Source organism: Oryctolagus cuniculus, chromosome 7 (genome assembly GCF_051225735.1).
Source record: "Oryctolagus cuniculus isolate XC-2025 breed Fujian yellow rabbit chromosome 7, ASM5122573v1, whole genome shotgun sequence".
In the NCBI taxonomy this organism is placed as follows: domain Eukaryota; kingdom Metazoa; phylum Chordata; class Mammalia; order Lagomorpha; family Leporidae; genus Oryctolagus; species Oryctolagus cuniculus.
The window spans coordinates 38,278,874-38,296,404 of NC_142873.1; the positions used below are offsets into that span (position 1 = coordinate 38,278,874).

At 47.5% G+C, this 17,531-nt stretch overlaps 1 protein-coding gene across 1 annotated transcript; it reads left to right on the plus strand.

Moving 5' to 3' along the window:
• The first annotated feature begins 44 nt into the window (after positions 1-44).
• On the plus strand, positions 45-17,448 carry PFDN2 (prefoldin subunit 2). Its single transcript, XM_002715209.6, has 4 exons — positions 45-130; positions 15,648-15,736; positions 15,841-15,964; positions 17,145-17,448. The coding sequence occupies exons 1-4, from the start codon at positions 56-58 to the stop codon at positions 17,319-17,321; spliced, it is 465 nt and encodes a 154-aa protein (XP_002715255.1). The 5' UTR covers positions 45-55; the 3' UTR covers positions 17,322-17,448.
• The last annotated feature ends 83 nt before the right edge of the window (positions 17,449-17,531 follow it).

A 17,531-nucleotide genomic window follows, 5' to 3' on the forward strand; every position in this document is an offset into this window, starting at 1 on the left:
CGCAAGGCGGGGCGGGACTGAGCCGCTCAGGCCGGAAACCCAGCAGGCGGCGAAGATGGCGGAGAACAGCGGTCGCGCCGGCAAGAGCAGCGGGAGCGGCGCTGGGAAGGGGGTGGTGTCGGCCGAGCAGGTGAGGAGCTAAGAGCGCGAAGGGGGGTCCCCGGCTGTGTCTGGAGCCGATACGTCTCAAAAAGGGGTGGCGGTGGCTGTGGCTAGTGCAGGCCTGTACTGCAGCCCCACATTTGCGAGGCCACCTAGAGAGGGGAGGGTCCTTGGAGAATCTGGCGGAGCCCCCGGGGAAGACTGTAGGCGGGTGGGTAGGTGAGGGCCACGCCCCTCGGGGGTGTTGGGTGAGCCTGAGGGTGGGGTTGGGGGAGGGAAAGCCCAGAGAGGCAGGGTGTGGGAAGATACACACAGGTCTGAGGGGAGATGAGACGTCGCTTTGCGCACCCCTCCTCGGGAGCCCCAAGCGGGATAGGGCTGGGCATGGCAGCTGGTCTAGAATCCCACGGAATGAGTAAGCGGGCTGCTTGTGTAGACCGTTACGTGACCCTGAAACTGCGTTGATGATCGCCGTCACCCTGCAGAGCCACGTGACTCACATACTCGAACCGTCCGAGTGTTCTACACTGTTTTGATTCGGGAGTCATTACCAGATTGAATTTCTCTGGAGAACAGAAACCCTTCTCTGATCTGAATTTGCTCCCCGCCCCGTGCCTAACATCGGAAGCGTTTGATAAATTGATCAGAAAGCCTTTTGAAACTAGGGAACAGTGGCTTGCTAATAATGGGGCTAATCAGAGTGGGAAGAAAGCTACACAGAAATTACAGCAGTTAAAAGCTATTTTCATTCTAGGTTCGTTTATGAGTTTTCCACAGTTAATGCCCGCAGCAGTTTCTACATAAGGATTTAAAAATTGTCCCTTGCCATCAAAGAGCGGGGTTTGGTGAGGTAAATAGGACATACAAAATGCTACTGTGAGGCAGAAGATGTATCCTAAGAGATGTACAGTGGCATGGGGTTTGCAGGCAGGTGGAAAAATTGGTTTCAGACTTAAGAGGAGAAGGGGGGAAGGGAGAAGAAACCTGATATGTTTTCAGGGTCTGCCCTGTGCTAGGCATTTTCTGGGTACAGGGAAACAGATAAATAGAGCTTGCCTTCAAGTGATTGACACTCATTTGAGAAAAGGCAAAGGTTTATAATGTACTCTCCTTTTTTTTTTTTTTTTTTTTTTTTTTTTTGATGGCCCAGGGAAGAGACCCCTAAACTAATCCAGAGGGTATGGGATTTAGGGGTGGGGTGGTGGCTAAGAGCATTTTTTTTTTTTTTTTTTTTTTTTTTGACAGGCAGAGTGGACAGTGAGAGAGAGAGACAGAGAGAAAGGTCTTCCTTTGCCGTTGGTTCAAGAGCATTCTTAAACACTGGAGTCAGACAGATCTGGGTTTACTATTTATGTATGACCTCCTTTGAGTTACTCAGCCTTCTCAGTCTGTAAAAAACATAGTAGTAACTAGCTGATCACTGTATTGAGAGTATTAGGTAAGGCAATGCATATAAAGTATTTTTGCACAGTGACTAGAATGCAGTATGTTTAATAATTTCTGGTTAGCTCTTCGAATTTTATGTTTATTCTGAGGCACAGAGACAGAGCTCCCATTTGCTGTTTCACTACCAAAATGCTCACAGCAGGCCTAGCTGGCACTGGGGCTGAAGGTAGGAATCAGGAACTCAGTACAGGACTGCCATGTGGGTGGCAGGGACTCAGCCACTTGAGCCCTCATCTACTGCTTCCCAGGATGCTCTTTTTTTTTTTTTTTAATTTGACAGATAGAGTTAGACAGTGAGAGAGAAAGACAGAGAGAAAGGTCTTCTTTCTGTTGGTTCACCCCTCAAATGGCTGGTACGGCAGGAGCTACACTGATCCAAAGCCAGGAGTTAGGTGCTTCCTCCTGGTCTCCCACGCAGGTGCAGGAACCCAAGCACTTGGGCCATCCTCCAGTGCCTTCCTGGGCCACAGCAGAGAGCTGGACTGGAAGAGGAGCAGCTGGGACTAGAACCTGGTGCCCATATGGGATGCCGGCGCTGCGGGTGAAGGATTAACCAAGTGAGCCACGGTGCTGGCCCTTCCTAGGATGCTCTTTAGCAGGAAGCTGGACACTGGAGCTGAGCCTGGACTAGAACCCAGGCACTGTGATGGGAGATGCAGGCATTCCAAGTGGCATATTAACTGCTAGGCTGAATGCCTAGCCCAGCTTTTTTCGGTTTGTTGTGGTTATTATTTTTTTTACTTACTTTTTAATTTGAAAGAAGGATCTCCCATCCACTGGTTCACTCTCCATATGTCATAACAGCTGGGTCTGGGCCAGGCTGAAGCAGGAGCCCTGAACTTGGGTCTCCCACATGAGCAGCAGGGACCATTACCTGCTGCCTCCCACAGTGCGTGTTAGGAGCCAGTACTTAAGCAGTGTCTTAACCTCTGTGCCAAACACTTGCCTCACAGCTTTTGTTTTTTTATTCTCTTAGGAGAAAATTCTTTAGCTCAGCTCCAAGGAATGAGAGAAGTTAGTCAAGCAAAGATGGAAGTGCAAGATTTTCAGGGTGTGGAGAATAATGTGTTCAAAAGCACTAAGACATGAAACTGCCTTGTATGTTTGGGATGCAGAGGGACTTAAAGTTTGAGGTGAATTCCAAGACTTTGAATGTGAAGAAAAAGGTATAAAAGAAGAATATAGGCTGTTTCTCAGGTTTCTGCTGTGTTGGATAATGGTACTACAGAGGGTGTAAGAAGGCAGACAGGTCCGGTGGGTAAAGCCACCGCCTACAGCATCCCATATGGGCGCCGATTTGAGTCCCCGCTGCTCCGCTTGCGATTCAGTTCTCTGCTGTGGCCTGGGAAAGTAGAAGAAGATGGCCCAGGCTGAACCTGCGTGGGTGACCTGGAAGAAGCTCTTGACTCCTGGCTTCGGATCTGCCCAGCTCCTGCTGTCGTGGCCATCTGGAGAATTAACCAGTGGATAGAAGACCTCTCTCTCTGCTTTCAAATAAATACATCTTTAAAAAAGAAAAAAAGATTTATTTATTTATTTGAAAGGCACAGTTACAAAGAGTTGGAGACACATACACATAGGAAGAGAAATGTCTTCCATCTGTTGGTTTACTCCCCAAGTCGCTGGGGGCCAGGCCAGACCGAAGTCAGGAGCCAGGAACTTTACTCAAGTCTCCCATATAAGTGCTGGGGCCAAAGCACTTGGGCCATCTTCTACTGCTTTCTCGGGCATATGGGATGCCAGCATTGCAGGCAGTGGCTTAACCTACTATACCACAGTGCTGCACCCCACCCCTCTTCCCCTGGCATTTTTTTTTTATTTGAAAGAGTTACAGAGAGAGGTAGAGACAGAGAGAGAGAGGTCTTCCATCCATTGGTTCACTCCCCAGATGGCCACAAAGGCTGGAGCTGAGCTGATCTGAAGCCAGGAGCTTCTTCCAGTTCTCTCATGTGGGTGCAGGGCCCCAAGGACTTGGGCCATCTTCTGTTTTCCCAGGCCATAGCAGAGAGCTGGATCAGAAGTGGAGCAGCTGGGTCTCAAAACGGCGCCCATATGGGATGCTGGTGCTTCAGGCCAGGGCATTAACCCACTGTGCCACAGCACTGGCCCCTGGCCCATGTCTTAACCACTAGGCTAAACACCTGCCCTGAGACTTTTTTTTATTTTTTATTTTATTTATTTATTTATTTATTTTTTTATTTTTATTTTTTGACAGGCAGAGTGGACAGTGAGAGAGAGAGAGACAGAGAGAAAGGTCTTCCTTTGCCGTTGGTTCACCCTCTAATGGCCGCCGCGGCTGGCGCGCTGCGGCCGGTGCACCGCGCTGATCCGATGGCAGGAGCCAGGAGCCAGGTGCTTTTCCTGGTCTCCCATGGGGTGCAGGGCCCAAGCACCTGGGCCATCCTCCACTGCACTCCCTGGCCACAGCAGAGGGCTGGCCTGGAAGAGGGGCAACCGGGACAGAATCCGGCGCCCCGACCGGGACTAGAACCCGGTGTGCCGGCGCCGCTAGGCGGAGGATTAGCCTAGTGAGCCGCGGCGCCGGCCTGCCCTGAGACTTTTAATGTAAACAGTGAAGGAATCACAGAACAGTATTTGCTAAACTGTTAGTGATAATTATATTAAATAACTTTATAATAATACTTTTAATTGTAATAAATGTAGAAAACACAAGAAAAAAATACAAACTAGCAAATAAATTCTCCATAATCTTACTATATAGAGGTAACTGCTCTTAGTGTTTTTGAATCTATCCTTTGAGAGATTTTTTTTTTTTACCTCCCTCTATTATGTTTTTGTGTGTATGTATATGGACAGAAAGCGAGGTGTTATGGTTTGGCTGTGGTTCCTTCTCCACCAAAACATGTTGAAATTTGATTAGCAGTTTTTAACAGTGTTCAACACTTTCAAAGATGGTAGAACCTTTAAGAGATGAGTAGATCATTAAGATGAATGAATGTCTTTCTTCTTAGTGAGTTCTTGGTCTTGTAGGTCTGGGTTAGTTACCTTGAGAGTGAATTATATAGCTAGGCCACCTGTGTTCTTGTTGTTTTATTTATTTATTTTTATTTGAGAGACACAGGTAGACACAGAGAGAACTCCTGTTCCCTGGTTCCCTCCCCAGATGCCCTCAATGATGAGGACTGGGCTGATCAAAGCCAGGAGCCAGGAACTCCATCCAGGTTTCCCTCGTGGGTGGCAGAAACCTAACTACTCAAGCCATCATTGTTGCATCCCAGGGTCCCAGAAAACTGGAGTCAGGAGCCAGAGGTGGGTATTGAACCCGGACATTCCAGTATGGAATGTGGCATCCTAACCAGTGTCACAATTGCTAGTCTGGATGCCTGCGCCCACCCTGCCCGTTTTACCTCTTCCCCGTGCACAGAATGGTCATTCTACCATGAGGCTCTTACCAGAAACTGAGCATGTGCTAGTGTCATGCGCTTGGACTTCCCAGTCTCTAAAACTGTGAGCCACATAAACCTCGTTTTGAATTACCTAGTCTCAAATACTGTTTCTTTTTTTTTCTTTTTTCTTTTTTTATTTGACAGGCAGAGTTAGACAGTAAGAGAGAGAGAGAGACAGAGAGAAAGGTCTTCCTTCCGTTGGTTCACGCCCCCCCCCCCCCAAATGGCTGCTGCGGCTGGCGCACTGCGCCGATCTGAAGCCAGGAGCCAGGTGCTTCCTCCTGGTCTCCCATGTGGGTGCAGGGCCCAAGTACTTGGGCCATCCTCCACTGCCTTCCCGGGCCGCAGCAGAGAGCTGGACTGGAAGAGGAGCAACCGGGACAGCATCCGGCGCCCCAACCGGGACTAGAACCCTGGGTGCCGGCGCCGCAGGCAGAGGATTAGCCAAGTGAGCTGTAGTGCCGGCCCTTGAACATTTTTTTAAGCCATTCAAGTATTAGATGAAATCAAAACATGGGGCCCAGCACTGTGGCATAGTGGATTAAAGCTGCCTCCTATAGTGCTAACATCCCATATCGGCACTGGTTTGAGACCTGGCTGCTCCACTTCCTGTCCAACTCTTTGCTGTGGCCTGGGAAAGCAGTAGAAGATGGCCCAAGTCCTTGGGTCCCTGCACCCATGTGGGAGACCCGGAAGACACTACTGGCTCCTGGCTTCAGACTGGTGCAGCTCCAGCCATTGCGGCCATCTGGGGAGTGAACCAGTGATGGAAACCTCTTTCTCTCTCTCCCTCTGCTCTCTGTAACTCTGCCTTTCAAGTAAATAAATAAAATTTTTTTAAAAAAAGAAATCAAAGTGTGGTATGGATTTGGAGAAAGTCCAGAAATGAGATCATCAGAAGACTTGCAAAGAAAAAAAAGCTTGGAGTGATTCAAACAAGAAGAGGATAGTGAAGGCCTGAACTAAGGTGATGTCAGTAAGACTAAGAGAATTGCTGAGGTAGGTACTATAACCTTGGCAGTTGATGAAATAAAGGTGTTTCCTAACTAGAGGGCTGAAATCATATCATTAACAGGAGTAGGGGAGGCGAGATAAATAATTTAAAATTAGATAAATTAGATTAGGAGCCAACGTTGTGGCATGGTAGGTTAAGCTGCTGCCTGTGACACTGGCATCTCATGTGGCTACTGGTTTGTGTCTTGGCTGTTCCACTTCTGATCCAGCTTCCTGCTAATGTGCCTGGGAAGGCAGCAAAGGATGGCCTAATGCTAGGGCCCCTGACATTTATGTATGTGGTAGACTTAGATGAAGCTCCTGGCCTCTGGCTTCAGCCTGACCCACCCCTGGCCGTTGCAGCCATTTGGGAATAGACCAGCGGATGGAAGATCTGTCTCTCTGTAACTCTGAATTTCAAAGAAATAAATATGATCAAAATATGATCAGTTCAGCTTTGAATGAACATTCAGGTGGAGATGATCTGTTATAACAGCTACTAGCTTTTGAAAGTCTGGGCCAGGCTGAAACCAGGAACTCCATCTGTGTCTCCCATGTGAGTGGTAGGAGAGCAGGTATTTGGGCCATCTTCTGTTGGCTGTCCAGGCACATTAGCAGCATTCTGATACGGGATACTGGCATCACAAATACTCGTTTAACGCACTATGCCACACCACCAGCCCATGATACAATTATTTTATTAATCCTCACGTTGTTTGAGGCAAGTGTTATCTCTATTTTGTTGGTAAAGAAACAGATTCAGAGAGGTAGCTTGGTCATGGTCAAGTTTTGAAGCCATTTATTCCTTTTTTTTTTTTTTTTTTAGAGATTTATTTATTTGAAAGAGTTACACGGAGAGAGGAGAGGCAGAGAGAGAGAGGTCTTCCATCCACTGGTTCACTCCCCAGATGGTCGCAATGGCCAGAGTTGCGCTGATCCAAAGCCAGGAACTTCTTCCTGTCTCAATTGTAGGAGTGAGTGGAAAAAGAAGAACTTTCATAAAGGAGAAAGAAGAAAGTTTGAGAGAGGAGGGAGAACCAGAGAAGAAACCAAAAGGAAGTAGAAGGCCTACTTTGTATTAGGCAGTTGACAAGTTACCTAGGTTTAGTTTTGTTTTTTTTTTGTTTTTTGTTTTTTTTTTTGACAGGCAGAGTGAATAGTGAGAGAGACAAAGAGAAAGGTCTTCCTTTTTCCGTTGGTTCACCCTCCAATGGGTGCCATGGCTGGCGCGCTGCGGCGCGCTGATCTGATGGCAGGAGCCAGGTGCTTCTCCTGGTCTCCCATGGGGTGCAGGGCCCAAGCACTTGGGCCATCCTCCACTGCCTTCCCGGGCCACAGCAGAGAGCTGGCCTGGAAGAGGGGCAACTGGGAAAGAATCCGGGACCCTGACTGGGACTAGAACCTGGTGTGCTGGCGCTGCTAGGTGGAGGATTAGCCTATTGAGCCACAGCGCCGGCCAGTTTAGTTCTCATTGTTAGCCCATGCAGTGGTTCTCACTCTGGTATAATTTTTCTCGAGAATACATTGATGCCTGGAAACATTTTATGTTGTCCAAAGGAGGTATTTTTACTGGCTTTTAGTGAGTGGAGTCCAGGGATATTGCTTAACAGCCTACAGGTTGCAAAATAGCCCCCCAAACAAAGAATTTTCTGATTTAAAATGTCAGTAGTGGAGTTGGCACTGTGGCATATCAGGTAAAGCTATCACCTGGGATGCTAGCATCTCATATGAGTGCTGTTTTGAGTCCCAGCTGTTCCACTTTGGATCCAGCTCCCTGCTAGTATGCCTGGGAAAGCAGCAGAAGACGGCCCATGTTCTTAGAATCTCACAACCACATAGAAGACCCTGAAGAAGCTCCTGGCTCCTGACTTCAGATCAGTTTAGCTCCAGCCATTGTGGCCGTTTGGGGAATGAACCAGCAGATGGAAAACATCTGTCTCTTCCTGTCCCTCCTCTCTCTGTAACTGTGCCCTTCAAATAAAGAAATGAATCTTTAAACAATTTTTTAAAAAATAAAATGTCTATAGTGCCAATGTTGAGAAACCCTGCCCTATGGTATATTAACTCTATAGTCTTTTAAAACTTTTTTTTTAAGATTATTTGAAAGTCAAAGTTGCACACAGAGAGAAGAGGAGGCAGAGAGAGAGATCTTCCATCTGCTCATTCACTCCCCAACTGGCTGGAACAACTGGAGCTGGGCCGATCCAAAGCCAGGAGCTTCTTCCAGGTCTCCCACGAAGGTGCAGGGGACCAAGGACTTGGGCCATCTTCTACTGCTTTCCCAGGCCATAGCAGAGAGCTGGATCGGAAGTGGAGCAGCCAGGAGTAGAACCGTTGCCCATATGAGATGCCAGCACTGCAGGTGGCAACTTTACCCGCTGTGCCACAGCACCGCCCTAAAATTTCTTTTAAAAATTATCAACTTCTTTGATCTTAGTACTGCATCAAGCTATGGAAAGCAGATTATTGTAGGATTATAAAAGAAAAGTATTTAAACATAAGTTAAGGGGCCAGTGTTGTGGTGCAGCACCTTAAGCTATATTGGAGTATGGATTCAAATTCTGGCTACTCTGCTACCCATCCAGCTTCCTGCTAATGCACCCAGGAGGGCAGTCCAAGTACTTGGACCCTTGCATCATTTGGGAGACCTGGATGGAATTCTTGGCTCCAGGCATCCTCTGGCTCAGCTGGGCCATTGTGGCCATTTGGAGATTGAGTCAGCAGATGGATGATAACTCTTTCTCTAGCTCTACCTTTCAAATGGATAGCTAAATCTTTAAAAGTAGGTTATGAGTGGGCATTTGATGCAGTGGTTATGGTGCCACATCAGGTACCATAACCCGTATCAGAGTTCTTGGGTTCAGGTCTCTACTTCACTCCCAATTCCAGCTGTGCCCTGGGAGGCAACAGGTAATGGCTACCCAAGTGGGAGACACAGGCTTCTGGCTTAGGCCTGGCCCATCCCTGGTTGTTGCAGGCATTTGCGGAGTGAACCAGCAGATTGAATACCTCTCCCGTCTCTCTGCCTTTCAAATAAATTAAATAAATAAAACTAAATTAAAATTTTATAAAATTTTAAAAATTTTATAAAATAAATTTACATTTGCAAATTTAGCATTTTCAAAGAAGATAACAAGAATAGAAAGGCTGGAGAGTGCAAAATAACAATGTTAAATGGAAACTTTAAAAAAATAAGTAAAAATAAGTAAATGGAAATTTTTCAACAAAAAAAATTTAAATGATATGTATGTATATGTGACCACATAGAAGGCGTTAATATGCAGAAGTGGGAGGATGGCCAAAACTGCTTCTTAGGAGACTCTAAGTTGAAATCTTAAGAAATAATTGGAGGGGGTAGGTGTTTGGCACAGCAGTTGGGACTCCATTATAGTGCCTGAGTTTGAGTCCCAGCTATGCTTTCCATTCCAGCTTTTTGCCTGAGAGACAACAGGCGATGGTTCCAGTACCTAAGTCCCTGCCACACACTCCCATCAGGAGACCTGGATGGACTTCCTAGCTCTTGCCACCCATTCAGGAGACTTGGATGGAGTCTCTAGTTCTTAGATTTAGCCTAGCCCAGCCCTGGCTGTTTCAGGCACTTGGACAGTAAACCAGTGGATGGAAGCTCTCTTTCTCTCTGCCTTTCTAGTAAATAAAAGAAATATAAAGGAAAAGAAAGAAGCAGAGTTAGGTAGAAAAATGGAATGAAAGAAGCTTGGGAAAGTATACCAAGTAAGGTGAAGCTTCTAAGTAAATGCCTTACAGCAAGTTATTAGGCAAACAGGGAAACTACTAGTGACTTAAGATAGTGAGAGTGTGGAATTAAGATATGGAGGGAAGGACTGCTTGGAGATCAGGTCTCTATAATAGAGGTTTTTTTTTTTGTTTTTTTGTTTTTTATACCATATTGAGGAGTTTGGGTTTTATCCTATGAGCATCAGGAACTGTTGAAGGTTTGGGGCATAGGAGTAATATTGTTAGATTGACATTTTAGATCACTTGTCCATGGTGTGGGGAGTGAGTTGAAAGAACAAATGTGAACTGGCGCCGCAGCTCACTAGGCTAATCCTCTGCCTACAACGCCGGCACCCAGGGTTCTAGTCCTGGTCGGGGTGCTGGTTCTGTCCCGGTTGCTCCTCTTCCAGTGCAGCTCTGTGTTGTGGCCTGGGAGTGCGGTGGAGGATGGCCCAGGTGCTTGGGCCCTGCACCCACATGGGAGACCAGGAGAAGCACCTGGCTCCTGGCTTCAGATTGGGGCGTGCCAGCCATAGTGGCCATTTGAGGGGTGAACCAACGGGAGGAAGAACTTTCTCTCTGTCTCTCTCTCACTGTCTAACTCTGCCTGTCAGAAAAAAAAAAAAAAAGGACCATCACTGTGGCCTTGTAGGTTAAGCCTCTGCCTGCAGCTCCAGCATCCCATAAGGGCGCCAGTTTGTGTCCTGGCTGCTCCTCTTCCAATTCAGCTCTCTGCTTATGTATGGCGTGGAAAGCAGTGGAAGATGGTGCAAGTACTTGGACCCCTGCACCCATGTGGGAGACCCATAAGAAGTTCCTGGTTCATGGGGCCAGCGCTGTGGCAGCAGCAGGTTAAATTCTTGGCCTGAAGTGCTGGCATCCCATATGGGCAACCAGTTCTTGTTCTGGCTGCTCCTCTTCCAATCCAGCTCTCTGCTATGGCCTGGGAAAGCAGTAGAAGGTGGCTTAAGTCCTTGGGCCCCTGCACTTGTGTGGGAGACCCGCAAAAAGCTCCTGGCTCCGATTGGCTCAGCTCTGGCCGTTGCAGCCATCTGGGAAGTGAACCAGTGAACCTCCCTCTGTAACTCTGTCTTTCAAATAAATAAATCTTAAAAAAAAAAAAAAAAAGTTCCTGGTTCCTGGCTTTGGATCAGCCCAGGTCCAGCCATTGCAGCCATTTGGGTAGTGAACCAGAGAATAGAGGATCTCTCCTCTCTCTATAGTTCTGCCTTTCAATTAAAAATAAACATATTTTAAAAAAAACCTTAAATTGGTAGTTGAGGGGCTGGCAACATGGCTCACTTGGTTAATCCTCCACCTGTGGCACCGGCATCCCATATGGGCGCCTGGGTTCTAGTCCCAGTTGCCCCTCTTCCAGGCCAGCTCTCTGCTGTGGCCTGGGAGGGCAGTGGAGGATGGCCCAAGTGCTTGGGCCCCTGTACCTGCATGGAAAGCCAGGAAGAAGCACCTGGCTCCTGGCTCCAGATCGGCGTAGTGCCGGCCATGGCGGCCATTTGGGGAGTGAACCAATGGAAGGAAGACCTTTCTCTCTCTTTCCCTCTCACTGTAACTCTACCTGTCAAATAAATAAATAAAAATCTTAAAAAAAAATGGTAGTTGAAAAGTAGATTCTCTCTCTTTTTAAGATTTATGGATTTATTTGAGAGGCAGTTACAGAGATGTAGAGGCAGAGGCAGAAAGAGATCTTCATCTACTGGTTCACTCCCCAGATGGCTGCAACGGCCAGAGCTTGTCTGATATGAAGCCAGGAACCAGGAACTTCTTCTGGGTCTCCCATGCAGGTACAAGGGCCCAAGCACTTGGGCCATCTGCGGCTGCTTTCCCAGGCCATAGCAGAGAACTGCATCTGAAGTGGCGCAGCCAGGTCTCAAACTGGCACCCACATGGGATGCCGGCACTGCAGACGGCAGCTTTACCTGCTACACCTCAGAGCCATTCTCAAAAAGTACATTCTTACTAAGAACAATAAGTTTAGGCTCAAGGCAATAACTTAGGCTGATTTCACTAATGTGTTTAACAATATAGAACCAAAAGGTGGATTTCTTAGATGAAATTATTTTTACCTGGAATATTGATAGTGGAGAAAAAGGTAACTATGAATTTAGTGGTTTTGCTGTAGACAATGAAGGTGAAGAAAAAATTCCTTGTGGATGAATCAGATTTCCAAAGCAGTGCAAGATGAACTTGCACTGTCCAAACCTGGTGAAAGGAATGGATCAGTGCATTCTGATGAAGGGACGATGGATGGGAGAAGGGATCAAATTGCCAGGATGAACAGTTCTTGGTTTATTGGCCAGTAGAAGGGATGTAGGGGGTGGTACATCCAGGTCAGCCACTTGGATTAAATTAACTGAATATTTACCCTTGCAGAGAGAAAGCTAGAGATAAAGGCCCCTAGAAAGCTGATGTGGTTCATCAATACCACGGCAAAGTTTCTGGCAATGAGACTGGAGATGATGTGCATTAGAGTGAGATTTGGCAGTGGTTTGAATGAACAGGTCTATGGCTCAGATGACCAAAGCAGCCTTAGGGGACGCTTCCGGATTTGGAGAGAAGGCCATGAGAGAAATTAATGTACATTATTGGTCACATAACCATTTCATACTTTTGATTCACATGATATAAAAACTGTTTGAAGGTGGGATCATTATCCACATTTTACAGGTGAGAAAACTAACACTCAAAGAGGATAACCCAGTGGTTGTCAATTCTGAGTGTACGAAGTATGTTGGAGATACCAAGGCCTGTACCCTATTCCCACTGATTGTGTAGTTTTTCTAAGGCTCCACTATTCAAGTTTTCTGAATAATCTCCAGATTCTAACATGTAACCAAGGTTGAGAGCTGTAGGGTTAAATGCCTGTCTAAAGCCAAGGGGCCAATAAGAGGTCAGTGCAGAACTTGAAATCTGGCCTGTTGTCTCTGAGCTTCATGTTTTTTTGATTTTTTTTTTTTTTTTTGACAGGCAGAGTGGACAGCGAGAGAGAGAGACAGAGAGAGAAAGGTCTTCCTTTGCCGTTGGTTCACCCTCCAATGGCCACCGCGGCCGGCGTGCTGCGGCCGGCGCACTGCGCTGATCCGATGGCAGGAGCCAGGAGCCAGGTGCTTTTCCTGGTCTCCCATGGGGTGCAGGGCCCAAGCACCTGGGCCATCCCCCACTGCACTCCCTGGCCACAGCAGAGGGCTGGCCTGGAAGAGGGGCAACCGGGACAGAATCCGGCGCCCCAACCGGGACTAGAACCTGGTGTGCCGGCGCCGCTAGGCAGAGGATTAGCCTAGTGAGCCGCGGCGCCGGCCATGTTTTTTTGATTTTTAAGATTGATTTATTTGAAAGGCAGAGTGATAGAGGGAAAGGAAGAGATCTTCCATTTGTTGCTTTACTCCTCAAATGGTCACCCTGGCCAGAGGCTGGGCTAGGCTGAAGCCAGGAGCCAGGAACTCTGTCCGGGCCTCCCATGGATGACAGGGGCCCAAGTACTTAGTTCATCTTGCACTGCTTTCACAGGCTAGGGAGCTGGATCAGAAATGGAGAAGCCGGGATTCAAATGGACACTCCTATATGGGATGTTGGTATTCTCAGCAGCAACTTAACCTGCTGTGCCACAACAACGTCCCCCACCAAATTTTGTTTCCTCATGACATCTGCTACTTTCCTCTGATATTTTTATTTCAGAACTCATCAGAACCCCATGTGGGAAGTGATGGTGGTAGTGGTATTAGGACCTAGACAGGTTTTCACACTCAGCCTTTGTTCTCGGCTCAGCTTCTGGGGAAGTAGGAGCATGTACAGGTAGTAATGACTTCTCCGGGACTTTACATGTTATTTCTTGTGCCTGTTTAGCCCTTCTCTCTTCCTTCTGCCACCAGTTTGTTTTAAGATTTATTTATTTGAGGCTGGCGCCGTGGCTCAATAGGCTAATCCTCTGCCTTGCGGCGCCGGCACACCAGGTTCTAGTCCCGGTCGGGGCGCCAGATTCTTTCCCAGTTGCCCCTCTTCCAGGCCAGCTCTCTGCTGTGGCCCGGGAAGGCAGTGGAGGATGGCCCAAGTGCTTGGGCCCTGCACCCCATGGGAGACCAGGATAAGCACCTGGCTCCTGCTATCGGATCAGCGTGGTACGCTGGCCGCAGCGCGCCGGCCGTGGTGGCCATTGGAGGGTGAACCAACGGCAAAAAGGAAGACCTTTCTCTCTGTCTCTCTCTCTCACTGTCCACTCTGCCTGTCAAAATAAATAAATAAATAAATAAATAAATAAAACTTTAAAAAAACTTATTTATTTGAAAGGCAGAGTTACAGAGACAGGGAGAGAGAGAGATCTTCCATCAGCTGGTTCACCCCCCAAACAGCTACAATGGCCAGGGCTGGGCCAGTCCAAAGCCAGCAGCCAGGAGCTTTTTCCAGGTCTCCACGTGGGTGCAGAGACCCATGTACTTGGGCCATCTTCCACTGCTTTCTGAGGCACCTTAGTAGGGAGCTGGATCAGAGTGGAGCAGCCAGGTCTTGAACCTGCTGCACCACAGCACCAGTCCCTGCCACCAGTTCTTTGTCCTTCAGGCATAAGTGAAGACATGTGTTAGTGGTATAGGCTTCAGAAACAGACTTGTAATACAATTTGTTTTGAAGCAGGTAGTTCACAGAATTGGACATAATGAAAACAAAGACTAAATAACTAGATTGAATGAAGTTCAAGAACTGGGGTAGCTTTAGGAGCCTAGGAATAGGAATGGAAAGACATCTGTAAAGAACCAGTACTGGAGCTGACACTGTGGTGTAGTGGGTAAAGCTGCTGCCTGCAGTGCTGGCATCCCACATGGGCACTGGTTTGAGTCCCAGCTGCTCCACTTCCAATCCAGCCCTCTGCTGTGGCCTGGGAAAGCAGAAGAAGATGGCCCAACTCCTTGGGTCCCTGCACCCGCTTGGGAGACCCAGAGGAAGCTCCTAGCTCTTGGCTTTGGATCGGCCCAGCTCCAGCCTTTGCGGCCATTTGTTGAGTGAACCAGCAAATGGAAGATTTCTCTCTCTCTCTCTGCCTCTCCTCCTCTCTCTGTGTAACTCTGACTTTCAAATAAATAAATAAATCTTTAAAAAAAGAAAAGAACCAACACATATCTTAGCTCCAACTGCCTTCTGTACCTATTTGTCCTTACCCAACATTTGAATTCTTGTAGAGATCTAGCATAAAATAAGTCATGCCCTAAGAACAAGGGTCCTGTGATTAGTTGCCCCATGGAGTTAATAAGGGGCAGTTCCCCAATGAATGGGGTAAGGACACTAGGCAGGCTCAAACAGTAGTTACTAACTGCAGTGCCCTGCCTGCGAGTCCTGTTACCTGTGCAAGTCTAGGCTCCCCTGGAGGTACTCCAGTAGTTCGCTGCTCCTGTCCCTATGCTACTCCTTTAAAACTATAAGCCACAAGAAGTCAGAGGCCAAATCTACTCTGTTAAATGCCCCAGTGCCTAGCAAATATCTCCACAGTAGGCACTCAATCAGTGTTTGGTGAATGGAATTCCAGATGGACTTAAGTTAGAAATTGCAAGCTTGAGTTCTATTTATTTATTTATTTGAAAGAGTTACAGAGAGAGGTAGAGACAGAGCTGCACCGATCCAAAGCCAGGAGCCAGGAGCTTCTTCCAGGTCTCCCACGCGGGTGCAGGGGCCCAAGGACTTGGGCAATCTTCTACTGCTTTCCCAGGCCATAGCAGAGAGCTGGATTGGAAGTGGAGCAGCCGGGACTAGAACCGGCGCCCATATAGGATGCTAGCGCTTCAGGCAAGGGCGTTAACCCGCTGCACCACAGCGCCGGGCCCGCAAGCTTGAGTTCTACTCTTTATCCAAAGTATGTGTCCACTACCACCATTGTAAAATTTGCCATCCTATGTCCTGTCCTGATCCTCCAGCATTTCCACTATACTCTCTTCTATCTCCTCTCTCTCTCTCTCACCTTAGGTAATTGCCGGCTTTAACCGCCTTCGGCAGGAACAGAGGGGCCTGGCATCCAAAGCAGCTGAGCTGGAGATGGAGTTGAATGAGCACAGGTGAGAAAGGCAGGGAGAAGCGGTTGGTTGGGCCCTTTTGTGAAGGGAGGGCTGCAGTAGGGTGGGACTGAGAGTTTTGGTCTCCTCTTGTCCTCCTACCCCAGCCTAGTGATCGATACACTGAAGGAAGTAGATGAAACTCGCAAGTGCTACCGCATGGTTGGAGGAGTGCTGGTGGAGCGGACTGTCAAAGAGGTGCTGCCTGCCTTGGAAAACAATAAGGAGCAGGTAAACAAGAATCTGGGAGGAGAAGGTTTGGGCAGTAAAGGGGTAAGGAAGATGGGAAGGCCAGGGAGTTAGGAAATATAGTAGAGGAAAGACTGTATAAAATTTCTGTTGAAAACAGCATAAATTTAGGCCAGAGCTTTGGCGCAGTGAGCTAAACTGCTACCTGTAATGCTGGCATCCCCTACTAGAGCACTGGTTTGAGTCCCTGAAGCTGTTTCCCATCCAGCTCTCTGCTAATGCACCTGGGAAAGCAGCACAAGGTGGCCCAGGTACTTGGACTCCTGCTACCCATGTGGGAGACCTGAGTAAAGTTCTAGGCTCCTGGCTTTGGCCCGGATTAGCCCCGATCATTGTGGCCATTTGGGGAGTGAACCAATGTCTGGAAAATCTCAATCTCTTTCCCTCTGGCTTGCTCACTCCCTGTCACTCTGCCTTTCAAATAAATAAATAAATCTTTAAAAAAATACAGCATAAATAGCTTTTAAGCCTATGTTCTTTATGCTATGCTAGGTAAACTCTTAGAGGAGTTGCTGGCTTTGTGTCCCTTTCATGGGCTGTTTATTACTTGGCTGAGTTGGGTGAAAGAGGTTAGAGCAGTTCTCACGTAGTCCCTGGATACCTGAATCAAAATCACGTAAAGGACTAATTTATTCATCAGTTAGTATTTGTTCATGAGACAGAACTCCCTTCCACTGGTCCATTCCCCAAATGCCCACAACAGCTGAGGTGTTGAACTGAAGCCAAGGGCCAGGAATTCAATCCAGGTTTCCCACTTGGGTGGCAGGAACCCAGCTGCTTAAACCATCACTGCTGCCTCCCAGGTCTGCATTCATAGGAAGGTGGGGTCAGGAGCTGAATCGACCCTAGGTGCGCCAGTGTCAGACACTGGGCCGGATGCCAGCTCCCCTGAAGGATTAGTTTAAAATAGTTTCTTGGATCTTGTCCTGGACCCTCTGAATCAGAACTTTGGGAATGCCCTCAGGTGAGTCGTCTATACATTAAAGTTTCTAAGCCACTGTATTTGAGAAAGGATAACTTCTATTAGTCTGGGCTGCACTACTAATACTTGTTTAAGGTAAGGTTAGACATGTCATCTTCATTTCCCTCAACCATCGTCTATTCCAGGTGGGGTAAGGGAATCCTGAAGTCCTTGCATAATTCCTGTTGCTTTGCCCTCTAGATACAGAAGATCATTGAGACACTGACACAGCAGCTTCAGGCAAAGGGAAAAGAACTAAATGAGTTCCGGGAAAAACACAACATTCGTCTCATGGGGGAAGATGAGAAGCCAGCAGCCAAGGAAAACTCAGAAGGTGCTGGGGCTAAGGCCAGCTCAGCTGGAGTGTTGGTCTCCTAGGGACCAAGGCCTTTGCATTTTTTTTCTACCCTGACTCCTGCTTCTTCTAATTCTCTTTATTGTTGTTATTATTATTATTTTCTCTGCTATTGTAATATTTTTTGTTAATTAAATGGTTTGGTCATAATGCTTAGCTGTAGCCTGAAACTTTCTCCCAGTTAAGGGTGTAAATTGTGTAAGGTCTGGGACAGCATGATTTGTGGATTTTTA

What these genes read in the sequence shown, in the direction of transcription:
- PFDN2 (XM_002715209.6), top strand. Translation starts at nt 56, where the DNA reads ATGGCGGAGAACAGCGGTCGCGCCGGCAAGAGCAGCGGGAGCGGCGCT. An exon ending in GGGTGGTGTCGGCCGAGCAG is followed by an intron (nt 131 to 15,647) that starts GTGAGGAGCTAA and finishes CTCTCACCTTAG; the next exon opens with GTAATTGCCGGCTTTAACCG. An exon ending in ATGGAGTTGAATGAGCACAG is followed by an intron (nt 15,737 to 15,840) that starts GTGAGAAAGGCA and finishes CTCCTACCCCAG; the next exon opens with CCTAGTGATCGATACACTGA.